Genomic DNA, 17,226 nt, shown 5'->3' on the forward strand with positions numbered 1-17,226 from the left:
CTGCCCCGCAAAGCCCTAGTCCTCCTCACCAAAATCACCAACGCCATGTTCCTCCACTGCCACTTCCCATCCTCATGGAAGAACGCCATCATCTGCCCCATCCCCAAACCAGCCAAGCCACCCACCCTCCCCTCCTCCTACCGACCCATCTCTCTCTTACCCATCCTCTCCAAAGTGGCAGAGAAGACCATCCTCCAACGCCTCCTCCCCATCATCAACGACCACCACCTACTCCCCAACCACCAGTTTGGCTTCCGCCCACACCACTCCACCTCCCACGCCATTGCCCGTGTGGAGCTCCTGGTGGTCCAAGGATTCTCCAGGCGGCAACACACGGGCATGGCTCTCCTCGACCTCGCCAAAGCCTTCGACTCTGTCCCACACGCCCAACTGATCCACCGACTAGCTGCCACCAACATTCCCCCCCACCTGACACGACTCCTGTGCTCCTTCCTAGAAGACCGCTCATTCCAGGTTCGGGTAGAAGGCCAACTCTCCCAACCACGACCAATCCACGCCGGTGTTCCCCAAGGAGCCATCCTCAGCCCACTCCTTTTCACTCTCCACATTGCCGACCTCACCCCCCCCCAGGCACATACCTAGTCCAGTATGCAGATGACACCTGCATACTGGCATCCTCAGTCTCGGAGCAGATGCTCGGCGACCGTCTAAGCCGCGGTCTAAACTCCCTCCAAACCCAATTCATCGCACACGGCATCGCCATAAACCCAACCAAAACCTCCTCCATTCTCTTCTCCCGATACCACCCCAAACGAGACCACCCACCCAAACTCCGCAATCACATCATCCCCTGGACCCCCACCACCCGCTACCTCGGGGTAACCCTCGACTCCAACTTCACCTTCCTACCGCACCTCGACTCCATCAGAACGAAAACCCGCGCTGTCATGGGGCAACTAGCACATGTCCTCCGTCCCACATCCGGTACATCACTCTCCAACCGCATCACAGTCTACCGCTCCCACGTCATTTCTCACCTCACCTACGCATGCCCGACCTGGGCACACTCCTCTCTCTTCAACCTCCGCCCGATCACCCGCTCATTCTTCCTCGGCACACGCCTCATCCTTGGCCTCCCACGCGCCACCCTCCGCCAACACCTCCTCGATCAAACCGGCCTTCCTCACCTTCACCACAGCATCTCCCACATCACACAGAAATTCCTACACAAATGCTCAACCAACCTCAACCCTCTCATCCGACTTCTCGCCGAACCACCCCCTATCACCCCACATCCCAGACGCCCCCTCTTCACCACTGCCCACCTCCTCCTGGGTGATGCCGTCGACGAAGATGCAGCCGCCGATGCCAGAGGGGCCGACGGCTAACATCGGTGGCCCGCACCTCTTACGGTAATGCACTGCGGGACAAACCATCAACACCACTGCCCACCCCCACTTGTACCGCTGACCATATGACCCGGCCGCCAATCTTCAGGCCAGACCCGAGCCAAACGGGCCCGGCCTCACCTACAGCCCTTCATCCTCAGCACCACCAACCAACGATAGAACGCCAAGCAACACCACCAGCCCCCAAGGACTCTTTGTTGGAAGGGGCCCAGTGCCGCGTAATTATTTTTGTAAATATGTTTGTATCGTATTACTGTTTATTGATGTCAAATGTTTCCTTCCATGTAAATACCTTGTAACCACTCTTTTTAAAATAAAGAGGCATTTTTTGGCGGGGCGGACCCCCTGGGGGGGTCCCCCATTTTAAAAAAAAAAAAAAAAAAAAAAAGGGGAAAACTGATAAGGCAGTTGACTAATCTATTAATTAGTGGCAATGTAAATAGTTATTAAAATAACATATTTTTTTTAGAACTTTGTGTACCTGAAATCTGCTAAGGAATCTAATCAACTGTTTCCTGGGAGCTCGCAGCAACGTCCACCACATTTCCCACCGGCGATAAATCCGGATCTGACCCCGCAGGGAAGCGAACTCGGATCGCCTCGGTGGGAGCGAGTGGTGTGACCACTCAATCGAGATTGATTTTATTCATTAAATAGAACATGTTTGTGCTAGCATTTATGCTCGTTAAATACCCATGTTGCAGAGGTGTAAAAAGATTGTTTACATGAAATGATACATGCTTACATATGATTTTCTAAAAAAGCTTTAGAATGGTAACATAAGAGTGATATTGTTTGATAATTAGAGGTTAGAGACTTCTCTCCATTGTTATGAATTGGGCAGGCACTGATTCATCAATGGGTCAACCGGGCATAATCCCAGAGCGTCATATTTGAGGGGTGGGAGCATTAACGTACGGCAATGATTTGATTTTCAAAAAACACGTCAAGCGGGAAACTTATAGTTCATACTAACTATTGCAGTGCGCTTAAGAATATCAAGCCTTAGACCAGACCAAATATTAAAAAAAATATATATTTAAAACTCGTTTAACAATATACAGTATACTCTAGCTCATGTTTTATTACGGTAGTTATAACGGTCGTATAAAATTGCAACAACTATTTATTAAAATCTAATAAGAAAAAGAAAACAACCTATGTGTTTGAATAACCGTAGTATTTAGTTGCATAATATTCTGTTTAAAACTTATAATAAATAATATTGAATTTGTAAAGTTTTATGATGACGGGGGTAACTGGAAAAGGAAGGGGACGACTAGGATTATCTGCCCAGAGCGCTAGCTGCCTGGAATCATGCCCTGGAATTGGGATGGCAATAGCCGTTCTGGAGACCAGAATAAATTTCAGTACGATGTTTCCTATTTTCTGGCGAGTTTTCACATCTTCACATTTGGTATTTCCGTTAAAACTTAATCCAGCCAAACCGCTAATCTTGCATGGCCGTGGTCTGGAAAGACTTCACCGTGTTTTAGAACGGTAACTTTTGAATGTATTTAAAATATTGTTTTCCCTGTTGCGCCTCAATTCAAATGCAACATGTCAATTGAAACCATGTAGGCCTAAACAATGTGTTCTACCGTAGGCGCAGTTCTCATTTTGATTTGAGGAATACCTGTCTTTTACGTTGAGGGATGTCTTGCATTTCCTTGCTGATAGCTGACTTGAATGTCAAAGCAAATTTTGAGATAAATTACTGGCAATCATCCGTAAGGATGCTATCAGTGCATTTATTTTTAGTGTCCACTTTTACGCGAGTACACTATCTTTAAACACCCCTGAATATTTAGCAGCATAGTGTACTACCTATGAATGTTCTCAATAACCCTTTCTGTACAAAATAAAACAACTTCCATTCGGTAATTATTTACTAGAATAAATTTGGTAAAGTATGTTTTTGTTCATCTGTTTCTTTCGGTGTAACATCTCATACACAGTGAGGTAACCGCAGCGAGACACATTAGTGTGTTTGGTGAAGAAATCGGCAAAGACCTCTGGTACGAAACCTTCCTGGACTGTACCTGCAATAATTTCGGGTTTCCATGGGAAACCTAAATCAGAATTCTGGTCCTACGAATAGGCATCACTGAACTGCTCGGCAAGAGGGGAACTTAATTTATTCGGGAACAGAAACAGATATTTAATCTAATTAAAAATCTTGTATTACACTCATTAAAAAGGCAACAGGCAGAAACTACTTACAATTTTCTTTCAGATAATTAAACTTTTATCTATTTTACGGTATTTTAATTGCAGCAACTTTTAAACTCAGTTGTGAGCTGTGCGATTCTGGTTCTTTTATATGCGAGTGTCAAGTTGGATCCAGTGGTGTTGGAACAATACTAAGAACTCACATTATTACACGTAACAATGATACTCACAACTCATCCCTCATTCACCCGACGAGCAATCAAACGTTTGTAAGAACATCTTCGCCCACGGGTACAGCAGCCAGAACAAGAACAACACTATCAAAACTGTTGTCACTTTGTCGAGCCAGTACATCCTGAAACAAAAAAAATTGGTTGTCTGTAAAGTCGGTTTAAGGACGATAGTTTAACGGTGACAACGTCATAACAAAACATTGATGAAATGATTTCATACTTTTATGAATAAAATTGAATCATTTTTATTGAATTATCACTATTTTGTATGGATACAAAGAAGGAGTGAAATGAAATCTACAATTTAATTGATAAATTTACTTTTATTTGCACTCAGTAATTCAAATATGTTTATAACTTTAACGAAGAGATTATTTTAACTATAACTTTTATACATGTTTGATATTTAACTTCTTCCAATCTGTGTTATTCTGTTAAGGATAGGACAATGATAAGAAAAGTAGGAAACGAATGGGAGTGTTTCAAGTTTAATGTGCCTCGAAAAAGTCAAATCGATGGTTGTTCCAATCGCGTGGAAGAGAGATAGATGTGGCGAAAGCGTACAATGAGCGTAACGGGACACAGCGTAACGAGACAATGTGCGCAACGGGACACTTTTTCGTGCGTGCAGCCGGCGTTCATCGATTTATTAGACGTTGTCACGTCAAAAATAAATTAAATTAAAGTCATTTATTAAATTCTTCCAAGTAACTGTCACTGATGAAATTAAAATAAACCCGATGCGAAAGTTAGCCTTTCTGATATTATAGATAATTTTATGCGTTAACCCAGCAAAATTAAACCTTTAAAAGAAAAATAAGTTTTACTGCAGCATTATGTAAATTAGTGAATAAAAATGTATGTAAATTTAAACATCAAACAAACGTAGATGTTGTCTGATATTACAGTTTAACTGGACATTTTGCTTTCCGACTTTTATTTCTATAGCCTACAGTGTAATGAACTAACATGTCTTCAACTGATGATACATAACACACACAATTATTTGTCACAATATTCTTGTTAAAATAGAGGACTCTATCATTTAAACTTTTGGCAATCAACAGAATATAAATGTATATATGTATGTGTATATATACATGTGTTTATATACATATATAAACACACCTATAGATACTTACATAAAAGCATATATACATATATATTGGTGTGTGTGAAAGTTCAAATTGAGCAGGCCTCTAAATAAATATGAAAAAAATTAATGTCTCCAGTACAATAAATAATAACACTATCCTTTAGGGCGAATTCTTAAGTTCACAAGCATCCACAATTCCAGAGAAAATTCACAAGTCAGCTGTGACTCATGTCACATTCCCTAGTTACGAAACGCTGGGAGTTAGCCAGAGGTTGTCTGTATTAAGAATAGGTAACAGGTTTTCGTGGCCTTTACCTGAGGTTTGTTGATTTGTGTGTTTAAGCTGCGTCAGAAGTAAAGAGCTCGCCAACGTTTCGGTTCGCATTGCTGTCGCCATCATCAGGGTGGCAGCCAACAGGAGACCGTTACCCTTATGACAGCAATTGCAACATCGACCGAAACGTTGGTGATCGCTTTTATTTCGACACAGCTAAAACAGAGAAGGCATTCATTTGGCTGCTAGAGTCCTCCTAATTTGCAATCCAGTCAAGATATATTGGAAATGTCTGATTACTAGTAGCATTTAAGAGCCACTGCGCTCGTCTATACGTTCCACGGTTTCGTCTTAAGCATTTGTTTTTGGACAGAGAAAAAAAAAAAAAACTGAAACGGTTGTTTTCACGGACGTTTTTAAGTATGAAAAACTTCAAAAAAACAGTTTTGCATGTGGCATAGGTAGAGACCTGCAAAATTCGCGGATTCATTCAGTGATAGGCTAGAATTCAAACACATATATCTCTTAGATAATTTTGCTATTGGCTTACGGTTCATCTGGACGAATCTCAACCAGTTATAAACCCTCAACCAAAGAAGGATCGAATCACAGACAAACCAGCTGAGACGACTTAGAAGTCGGCAGCCAATGAACTTGCGTTATTTGCCCGAGTGTACAGGGGTATGTGCAGTCTATCCTGAAGGCCATCGAAACCGCGAATTTTGCAGGTCTCTAGGCATAGGGCAGGTGGCCTTCAACTTTGATATTCCAGCATAAGATGATAGGGTCATGGAGGCGCGTGAGGCCCCCACACACGAGCAGTCCGGGGAACCGAACAGTCGTAACTGCCGTGTGTGGCAGTCCAAGCTGCCAGTCCGAACAACCAGTCCATCAGTAATGTTCGCAGGCTTGCACGGCCATTGTCTGGTTTGTAGCCGCGTCCTTGGCTGATAATTCACCGGTGTTTCGGTTGACATTGCAGTCGCCATCATCAGCGAGCAGTTCTAAAATATTTGGTTTAAGGCTTGCAATGTCGACAGAAACACCGGTGAATTATTCGCCAAGGACGCGGCTACAACCAAGACGCCAAGCTACTACCAGTAGAGTGTCGCGGCAGACATGTTTGTTTACACTCTCCGGTAACTTGCAAATGGTTCATGGCATCCCAAGACGAGAAACCCAGAACTACGGGCCTTCCATCAAAGTAGAACACGCGTATATGTGATTAATATATAACTTTACCCCTGACTGCATCTGAAAAAATCCACGCGCCTCCATTGATAACAAAAAAATTGGTTGTCTGTAAAGTCGGTTTACGGACGATAGTTTAACGTGACAACGTCATAACAAAACGTTGATGAAAGGATTGCATACTTTTATGAATAAAATTGAATAATTTTTATTTAAATAATAAAAGGATAAATACTTGAAATTATACAAGTAATCAGATTTTTAAAATGCAAGAATAATTAACATTTATTGCCGAAATTATTGTTGTAATAAGCAATGAAAACCACATTAACTTTTCACTTCACTTTATAAACAGTCGACGAAACAGTTCACGTGTAGATGACTTTAGCTATAAAGTTTAAATATAATTATGAACAAGTTTTCATATAAATAAACTGAAATCAAATATCTATCATCAATTATATGAATCACTATAATTTTTTAGTCAATTGTAACAATCGCGGACAGCATAACGGAACACAGCGTAACGTTGCAACGAGAGCAACGGGACACAGCGTAACGGGACACTTTTTCTTGCCTGCAGCCGGCATTCATCGATTTATTAGACGTTGTCACGTCAAAAATGAAGAAGTTTTCAAACGCGATCATAGAGCCTTCAAGCACAGGAAGAAAAATGCCACAATACAGATTGTTACGGGTGGAGGGACGCACCTGCGCATGTGCGTGCGTGCGCGGGGCAGCGTGGCGGGGTCCTCCTTGAGGCAGAACCTGCGTGTGCCCAGCAGCACCAGCTTCATGTAGTCGGGCCACTGCAGCCGGCTCACATCCGTGTAGAAGGTGCGCCGGTCGCGCGGCGCCAGGCTCTGGCTGAGCGCGTGCAGGTTGTCGTTGCGGAACACGAACACCTTGGTGGTGTAGTACTGCAGCATCTGCAGTCCTCCTTGCACGCGCCTCTGCACGCGCACCATGCTGCACACGCAAGCACAAACCTGCGCACCCTTCACCCGCCTCAGACGCACCCGTATCCCTTCCTAGCCCGGGCCCTTTCAGCCCGACTTAGCGCGGTCAGTCGTGACGCACCTAGATCCCTTCCTAGCCCGGACCCTTTCAGCCCGACTTAGCGCGGTCAGTCGTGACGCACCTAGATCCCTTCCTAGCCCGGACCCTTTCAGCCCGACTTAGCGCGGTCAGTCGTGACGCACCTAGATCCCTTCCTAGCCCGGACCCTTTCAGCCCGACTTAGCGCGGTCAGTCGTGACGTACCTAGATCCCTTCCTAGCCCGGGCCCTTTCAGCCCGACTTAGTGCGGTCAGTCGTGACGCACCTAGATCCCTTCCTAGCCCGGACCCTTTCAGCCCGACTTAGCGCGGTCAGTCGTGACGTACCTAGATCCCTTCCTAACCCGGACCCTTTCAGCCCGACTTAGCGCGGTCAGTCGTGACGCACCTAGATCCCTTCCTAGCCCGGACCCTTTCAGCCCGACTTAGCGCGGTCAGTCGTGATGTACCTAGATCCCTTCCTAACCCGGACCCTTTCAGCCCGACTTAGCGCGGTCAGTCGTGACGTACCTAGATCCCTTCCTAGCCCGGGCCCTTTCAGCCCGACTTAGTGCGGTCAGTCGTGACGCACCTAGATCCCTTCCTAGCCCGGACCCTTTCAGCCCTACTTAGCGCGGTCAGTCGTGATGTACCTAGATCCCTTCCTAACCCGGACCCTTTCAGCCCGACTTAGCGCGGTCAGTCGTGACGTACCTAGATCCCTTCCTAACCCGGACCCTTTCAGCCCGACTTAGCGCGGTCAGTCGTGACTTACCTAGATCCCTTCCTAGCCCGGACCCTTTCAGCCCGACTTAGCGCGGTCAGTCGTGACGTACCTAGATCCCTTCCTAGCCCGGGCCCTTTCAGCCCGACTTAGTGCGGTCAGTCGTGACGCACCTAGATCCCTTCCTAGCCCGGACCCTTTCAGCCCTACTTAGCGCGGTCAGTCGTGATGTACCTAGATCCCTTCCTAACCCGGACCCTTTCAGCCCGACTTAGCGCGGTCAGTCGTGACGTACCTAGATCCCTTCCTAGCCCGGACCCTTTCAGCCCGACTTAGCGCGGTCAGTCGTGACGCACCTAGATCCCTTCCTAACCCGGACCCTTTCAGCCCGACTTAGCGCGGTCAGTCGTGACGTACCTAGATCCCTTCCTAGCCCGGACCCTTTCAGCCCGACTTAGCGCGGTCAGTCGTGACGCACCTAGATCCCTTCCTAACCCGGACCCTTTCAGCCCGACTTAGCGCGGTCAGTCGTGACGCACCTAGATCCCTTCCTAGCCCGGACCCTTTCAGCCCGACTTAGCGCGGTCAGTCGTGACGTACCTAGATCCATTCCTAACCCGGACCCTTTCAGCCCGACTTAGCGCGGTCAGTCGTGACGCACCTAGATCCCTTCCTAGCCCGGACCCTTTCAGCCCGACTTAGCGTGGTCAGTCGTGACGTACCTAGATCCCTTCCTAACCAGGACCCCTTCAGCCCACCTTAGCGTGGTCAGTCGTGACGCACCTAGATCCCTTCCTAGCCCGGACCCTTTCAGCCCGACTTAGCGCGGTCAGTCGTGACGTACCTAGATCCATTCCTAACCCGGACCCTTTCAGCCCGACTTAGCGCGGTCAGTCGTGACGCACCTAGATCCCTTCCTAGCCCGGACCCTTTCAGCCCGACTTAGCGTGGTCAGTCGTGACGTACCTAGATCCCTTCCTAACCAGGACCCCTTCAGCCCACCTTAGCGTGGTCAGTCGTGACGCACCTAGATCCCTTCCTAGCCCGGACCCCTTCAGCCAAACTTAGCGTGGTCAGTCGTGATGTGCCTAGATCCCTTCCTAGCCCGGACCCCTTCAGCCAAACTTAGCGTGGTCAGTCGTGACGCACCTAGATCCCTTCCTAGCCCGGACCCCTTCAGCCAAACTTAGCGTGGTCAGTCGTGATGTGCCTAGATCCCTTCCTAACCCGGACCCCTTCAGCCCACCTTAGCATGGTCAGTCGTGACGCACCTAGATCCCTTCCTAGCCCGGACCCCTTCAGACAAACGTAGCGTGGTCAGTCGTGATGTGCCTAGATCCCTTCCAAACCCGGACCCCTTCAGCCCACCTTAGCGTGGTCAGTCGTGACGCACCTAGATCCCTTCCTAACCCGGACCCCTTCAGCCCACCTTAGCGTGGTCAGTCGTGACGCACCTAGATCCCTTCCTAGCCCGGACCCCTTCAGCCAAACTTAGCGTAGTCAGTCGTGATGTGCCTAGATCCCTTCCTAGCCCGGACCCCTTCAGCCAAACTTAGCGTGGTCAGTCGTGACGCACCTAGATCCCTTCCTAGCCCGGACCCCTTCAGACAAACGTAGCGTGGTCAGTCGTGATGTGCCTAGATCCCTTCCAAACCCGGACCCCTTCAGCCCACCTTAGCGTGGTCAGTCGTGACGCACCTAGATCCCTTCCTAACCCGGACCCCTTCAGCCCACCTTAGCGTGGTCAGTCGTGATGCACCTAGATCCCTTCCTAGCCCGGACCCCTTCAGCCAAACTTAGCGTGGTCAGTCGTGACGCACCTAGATCCCTTCCTAGCCAGGACCCCTTCAGCCAAACTTAGCGTGGTCAGTCGTGACGCACCTAGATCCCTTCCTAGCCCGGACCCCTTCAGCCAAACTTAGCATGGTCAGTCGTGATGTGCCTAGATCCCTTCCTTACCCGGACCCTTTCAGCCCAACTTAGCGTGTCAGTCGTGACACACCTAGATCCCTTACTAACCCGGACCCTTTCAGCCCAACTTAGCGTAGTCAGTCACGACGCACCTAGATCCCTTCCTAACCCGGACTGTGGGACTTGGCTATATCAAGGCCAAATAAATTTACTTTAGCTTTCTTACAGGAAGTCAGGAAGATATGAAATGGCTTATGGCTAAACTTTACTATGCTCAAATTTCTTTTTCATGTCTATTGTGATAACTGAGTATAAACATACATAATTATAATGGTGATTTATCGAAAAAATGTTTTATGTTTTGATATCCTGATATTCATTTTAATTTTTTTAACTCTAATGGTTGGAAAAAATAGTTTTACATAGATGTTTTTTTTGGGAAAGTAAAAAACTTCCTGTAGAATGTTAAGCGATTTTCCATTGGCTAAAATGAGTTCGTAACGAACTTTCATCACCGATCAGAGCCAATAAGAAAATAAACTTTGCAAACACGGACAAATGGTATCGAAGCATGTCATACTGTAAAATATCCCCACGATAAACCATCAACTCTAGATATAAATTGCTTTGAAATCTGAACTAGCTGCGCAACTGCCAGCTTTCATGTACACGGTAAGAAGACAAACATTTCTTTGTAACACAACAAGTAAGGCAGTGTAACATTGACAACACACTGTGGAATACAGAAGAAAACATCAAACCTTTATTCGGGCAAAACATGGGGATAATGAACAAAGTTTGTATGTCTCACAGAGATTGTAATAAAGTAGAAAGTATTTTGATAGCAGGTTTCCAGACAATTATTTTGTGAAACTCACAAATCAGTTTCCACGTGTTTATCAAAGTTTTTATATTCTAAAGTACCTAAGGGCAATGAATGAAACTATTAATAAGGTGTGGATGAAGTGCTGTGGAATGACTGGAATGCGAAATAATACAAAGCATGTGGAGGACATCTATGAAGTAGGCTGGGATGAAGTGGAAAAAGAGCACACACAGGTTGTGATTGACGTGCTGTCGAATAAAGATTTTCTTTACTACAGCATGGTACTTACAAAGGCTTCTGCCCCATCAGCATGAGGAGGGCGTCTATGAAGTAGGCTGGGATGAAGTGGAAACAGAGCACACACAGGTTGTGACTGACGTGCTGTCGAATAAGGATTTTCTTTACTCTAGCATGGTACTTACAAAGACTTCTGCCCCATCAGCATGAGGAGGGCATCTATGAAGAGGCTGGGATGAAGTGGAAAAAGAGCACACACAGGTTGTGATTGACGTGCTGTCGAATAAGGATTTTCTTTACTCCAGCATGGTACTTACAAAGGCTTCTGCCCCATCAGCATGAGGAGGGCGTCTATGAAGTAGGCTGGGATGAAGTGGAAAAAGAGCACACACAGGTTGTGATTGACATGCTGTTGAATAAGGATTTTCTTTACTCCAGCATGGTACTTACAAAGGCTTCTGCCCCATCAGCATGAGGAGGGCGTCTATGAAGTAGGCAGGGATGAAGTGGAAGAAGAACACACACAGGTTGTGCGCGACGCGGGAAGTCTTGAGGCTGCCACCCGGGTACCACAGCGGGTACTCCAGAGGGTACTCGTACAGCAGCTTGCGGCCCACGTCCAGGATGGTGCCGAATGTGACAGGGTTGTCTCCGGACAGCGTCACGTTGACGACGAGCGGGGTGGTGGGCCTGGAAGCACAGCATTCGTGTGGACTGCACACGGCACAGAACGATTTCATCTCCCGACAGGCTGCGATCCAAACACTTTGATCTTTGCTAAAGGCCTCTAAGCTAACAGGCTGGCAATGTGCGCATTTCTACGTGGACATTGCGTGAAGTAGCTTCTTGTCCAGGTGTGGTCTGCGCCAAGTTTGCGAGACACTCAAAACTAATACTGGAGCGTGGAAATATGTTTAAAAGACTGCATGGAAGCCACCGTGTTTAACGATGGAAATTCTAATTCATACTTATCAACCTTCATCGTGCCTGGTCAAGCATCATTTACACAATGTTTTTGGGACTGCATTATGGATTTAGTGATTAAATATTGGACCTCAATTTTGCCACAGCATGTCGTGTCTTGACAATTCATAACTCCGCACCCAAGCCAATGAGACATCACAGTGAATAAGGATAGCTAAGTTTTGGCATATCTCAAGCGAGCAACCGACGATGAGGCGATAATGGGTTCCTAAATGCCCGTGTACACTAATGGGTCGAGCTCAAGGGCGAACGTTGCGGGTTTGAATCCAGCAAAGCGACACCGAAGTGGTCTTGAGTCTAGAGGTCCCGTAGCATGTAGAAACTATTCTAGTCACTGAAGCCGGTAATATATATCTTATTCTTATCAACATATCGGGCCCTTTATTCGCGTAAGTTAATATTTCAAGTTGAAGTTGGAAACACAAGTCGTCTTTGGTTAGCGACTGATCAGAAGATACCTGCTTTTACCGTCGAACTAACTCTCTTGTCTGTAAAGGAAGAAATGTAAAGTTATCACTGAGAGGAACTACCCAAATAATACATTGTAATAGTCAAACCATTACATTATTAAGGGAAAAGTGAAATGTACTGATACAAGAGGATCGGCAGGAACAGAGATCCCGTAGCATGTAGAAACTATTCTAGTCACTGAAGCCGGTAATATATATCTCATCCGTATCTACATATCGGGCCCTTTATTCGCGTTAGTTACTATTTAAAGTTGAAGTTGGAAACACAAGTCGTCTTTAGTTAGCGACTGATCACAAGATACCTACTTTTACCGTCGAACTAGCTCTCTTGTCTGTAAAGGAAGAAATGTAAAGTTATCACTGAGAGAAACTTCCCAAATTATACATTGTAATATTCAAATATTTACATTGTTAAGGGAAAAGTGAAATGTATTGATACAAGAGGATCGGCAGGAACACACCTGGTGTTGGCCACCTTCCAGGCCAGCGCGATGATGGCGTTGGCCGTGACGTCGACAGGCATGAAGTCGCCGCAGTAGTCGGGGTTGCAGTGCATGGAGCGGATGACTCCCTTGCCGGCACCGATCATGAGCCCCGTGGGCCCGTTCAGGTTCTCCACCCAGCCGGGCAGTGGCTCCTTCCAGACGCCAGTCACTGCGCAGAGCACACGGGCTCGCACTGCTCTACTAGCAACCTGCCGCTCAGGAGCACTAGAGCTGCTCTCATTGGCCCACCCAGCCGGGCCAGACGCCAGTCACTGCGCAGAGCACACGGGCTCGCACTGCTCTACTAGCAACCTGCCGCACAGGAGCACTAGAGCTGCTCTCATTGGCCCACCCAGCCGGGCCAGACGCCAGTCACTGCGCAGAGCACACGGGCTCGCACTGCTCTACTAGCAACCTGCCGCACAGGAGCACTAGAGCTGCTCTCATTGGCCCACCCAGCCGGGCCAAACGCCAGTCACTGCGCAGAGCACACGGGCTCGCACTGCTCTACTAGCAACCTGCCGCTCAGGAGCACTAGAGCTGCTCTCATCGCTCCACCCAGCCAGGCCAGACGCCAGTCACTGCGCAGAGCACACGGGCTCGCACTGCTCTACTAGCAACCTGCCGCACAGGAGCACTAGAGCTGCTCTCATCGCTCCACCCAGCCAGGCCAGACGCCAGTCACTGCGCAGAGCACACGGGCTCGCACTGCTCTACTAGCAACCTGCCGCACAGGAGCACTAGAGCTGCTCTCATTGGCCTACCCAGCCGGGCCAAACGCCAGTCACTGCGCAGAGCACACGGGCTCGCACTGCTCTACTAGCAACCTGCCGCTCAGGAGCACTAGAGCTGCTCTCATCGCTCCACCCAGCCAGGCCAGACGCCAGTCACTGCGCAGAGCACACGGGCTCGCACTGCTCTACTAGCAACCTGCCGCACAGGAGCACTAGAGCTGCTCTCATCGCTCCACCCAGCCAGGCCAGACGCCAGTCACTGCGCAGAGCACACAGGCTCACACTGCTCTACTAGCAACCTGCCGCTCAGGAGCACTAGAGCTGCTCTCATCGCTCCACCCAGCCAGGCCAGACGCCAGTCACTGCGCAGAGCACACGGGCTCGCACTGCTCTACTAGCAACCTGCCGCACAGGAGCACTAGAGCTGCTCTCATCGCTCCACCCAGCCAGGCCAGACGCCAGTCACTGCGCAGAGCACACGGGCTCGCACTGCTCTACTAGCAACCTGCCGCACAGGAGCACTAGAGCTGCTCTCATCGCTCCACCCAGCCAGGCCAGACGCCAGTCACTGCGCAGAGCACACAGGCTCACACTGCTCTACTAGCAACCTGCCGCTCAGGAGCACTAGAGCTGCTCTCATCGCTCCACCCAGCCAGGCCAGACGCCAGTCACTGCGCAGAGCACACGGGCTCGCACTGCTCTACTAGCAACCTGCCGCACAGGAGCACTAGAGCTGCTCTCATCGCTCCACCCAGCCAGGCCAGACGCCAGTCACTGCGCAGAGCACACGGGCTCGCACTGCTCTACTAGCAACCTGCCGCTCAGGAGCACTAGAGCTGCTCTCATTGGCCCACCCAGCCGGGCCAGACGCCAGTCAATGCGCAGAGCACACGGGCTCGCACTGCTCTACTAGCAACCTGCCGCACAGGAGCACTAGAGCTGCTCTCATCGCTCCACCCAGCCAGGCCAGACGCCAGTCACTGCGCAGAGCACACAGGCTCGCACTGCTCTACTAGCAACCTGCCGCTCAGGAGCACTAGAGCTGCTCTCATCGCTCCACCCAGCCAGGCCAGACGCCAGTCACTGCGCAGAGCACACGGGCTCGCACTGCTCTACTAGCAACCTGCCGCACAGGAGCACTAGAGCTGCTCTCATCGCTCCACCCAGCCAGGCCAGACGCCAGTCACTGCGCAGAGCACACGGGCTCGCACTGCTCTACTAGCAACCTGCCGCACAGGAGCACTAGAGCTGCTCTCATTGGCCCACCCAGCCGGGCCAGACGCCAGTCACTGCGCAGAGCACACGGGCTCGCACTGCTCTACTAGCAACCTGCCGCACAGGAGCACTAGAGCTGCTCTCATTGCTCCACCCAGCCAGGCCAGACGCCAGTCACTGCGCAGAGCACACGGGCTCGCCCTGCTCTACTAGCAACCTGCCGCACAGGAGCACTAGAGCTGCTCTTATTGCTCCACCCAGCCAGGCCAGACGCCAGTCACTGCGCAGAGCACACGGGCTCGCACTGCTCTACTAGCAACCTGCCGCACAGGAGCACTAGAGCTGCTCTCATCGCTCCACCCAGCCAGGCCAGACGCCAGTCACTGCGCAGAGCACACGGGCTCGCACTGCTCTACTAGCAACCTGCCGCACAGGAGCACTAGAGCTGCTCTCATTGGCCCACCCAGCCGGGCCAGACGCCAGTCACTGCACAGAGCACACGGGCTCGCACTGCTCTACTAGCAACCTGCCGCACAGGAGCACTAGAGCTGCTCTCATTGGCCCACCCAGCCGGGCCAGACGCCAGTCACTGCGCAGAGCACACGGGCTCGCCCTGCTCTACTAGCAACCTGCCGCACAGGAGCACTAGAGCTGCTCTCATTGCTCCACCCAGCCAGGCCAGACGCCAGTCACTGCACAGAGCACACGGGCTCGCCCTGCTCTACTAGCAACCTGCCGCACAGGAGCACTAGAGCTGCTCTCATTGCTCCACCCAGCCAGGCCAGACGCCAGTCACTGCACAGAGCACACGGGCTCGCACTGCTCTACTAGCAACCTGCCGCACAGGAGCACTAGAGCTGCTCTCATTGCTCCACCCAGCCAGGCCAGACGCCAGTCACTGCGCAGAGCACACGGGCTCGCACTGCTCTACTAGCAACCTGCCGCACAGGAGCACTAGAGCTGCTCTCATTGCTCCACCCAGCCAGGCCAGACGCCAGTCACTGCGCAGAGCACACGGGCTCGCCCTGCTCTACTAGCAACCTGCCGCACAGGAGCACTAGAGCTGCTCTCATTGCTCCACCCAGCCAGGCCAGACGCCAGTCACTGCACAGAGCACACGGGCTCGCACTGCTCTACTAGCAACCTGCCGCACAGGAGCACTAGAGCTGCTCTCATCGCTCCACCCAGCCAGGCCAGACGCCAGTCACTGCGCAGAGCACACGGGCTCGCACTGCTCTACTAGCAACCTGCCGCACAGGAGCACTAGAGCTGCTCTCATTGCTCCACCCAGCCAGGCCAGACGCCAGTCACTGCGCAGAGCACACAGGCTCGCACTGCTCTACTAGCAACCTGCCGCACAGGAGCACTAGAGCTGCTCTCATTGCTCCACCCAGCCAGGCCAGACGCCAGTCACTGCGCAGAGCACACGGGCTCGCACTGCTCTACTAGCAACCTGCCGCACATGATAACTAGAGCTGCTCTCATCGCTCCACCCAGCCAGGCCAGACGCCAGTCACTGCGCAGAGCACACGGGCTCGCACTGCTCTACTAGCAACCTGCCGCACAGGAGCACTAGAGCTGCTCTCATTGCTCCACCCAGCCAGGCCAGACGCCAGTCACTGCGCAGAGCACACAGGCTCGCACTGCTCTACTAGCAACCTGCCGCACAGGAGCACTAGAGCTGCTCTCATTGCTCCACCCAGCCAGGCCAGACGCCAGTCACTGCGCAGAGCACACGGGCTCGCACTGCTCTACTAGCAACCTGCCGCACAGGAGCACTAGAGCTGCTCTCATCGCTCCACCCAGCCAGGCCAGACGCCAGTCACTGCGCAGAGCACACGGGCTCGCACTGCTCTACTAGCAACCTGCCGCACAGGAGCACTAGAGCTGCTCTCATTGCTCCACCCAGCCAGGCCAGACGCCAGTCACTGCGCAGAGCACACGGGCTCGCACTGCTCTACTAGCAACCTGCCGCACAGGAGCACTAGAGCTGCTCTCATCGCTCCACCCAGCCAGGCCAGACGCCAGTCACTGCGCAGAGCACACGGGCTCGCACTGCTCTACTAGCAACCTGCCGCACAGGAGCACTAGAGCTGCTCTCATTGCTCCACCCAGCCAGGCCAGACGCCAGTCACTGCGCAGAGCACACGGGCTCGCACTGCTCTACTAGCAACCTGCCGCACATGATAACTAGAGCTGCTCTCATCGCTCCACCCAGCCAGGCCAGACGCCAGTCACTGCGCAGAGCACACGGGCTCGCACTGCTC

General features: G+C 50.6%; 1 protein-coding gene across 1 annotated transcript in view; it reads right to left on the reverse strand.

Moving 5' to 3' along the window:
* The window catches only part of LOC134529037 (putative fatty acyl-CoA reductase CG5065), an 83,939-nt gene that overhangs the window by 2,809 nt on the left and 63,904 nt on the right, over positions 1 to 17,226 (reverse strand). Inside the window, exons 5-8 of the mRNA XM_063362730.1 lie at positions 12,987 to 13,179; positions 11,522 to 11,761; positions 7,048 to 7,305; positions 3,773 to 3,897 (exon numbers count right to left, since the gene is read on the reverse strand). Coding sequence (XP_063218800.1) covers positions 3,783 to 3,897; positions 7,048 to 7,305; positions 11,522 to 11,761; positions 12,987 to 13,179 — 806 coding nt within the window. The 3' untranslated portion in view covers positions 3,773 to 3,782. The remainder of the gene's footprint in view (positions 1 to 3,772; positions 3,898 to 7,047; positions 7,306 to 11,521; positions 11,762 to 12,986; positions 13,180 to 17,226) is intronic.

Source organism: Bacillus rossius, chromosome 2 (genome assembly GCF_032445375.1).
Source record: "Bacillus rossius redtenbacheri isolate Brsri chromosome 2, Brsri_v3, whole genome shotgun sequence".
Classification (NCBI taxonomy): Eukaryota; Metazoa; Arthropoda; class Insecta; order Phasmatodea; family Bacillidae; genus Bacillus; species Bacillus rossius.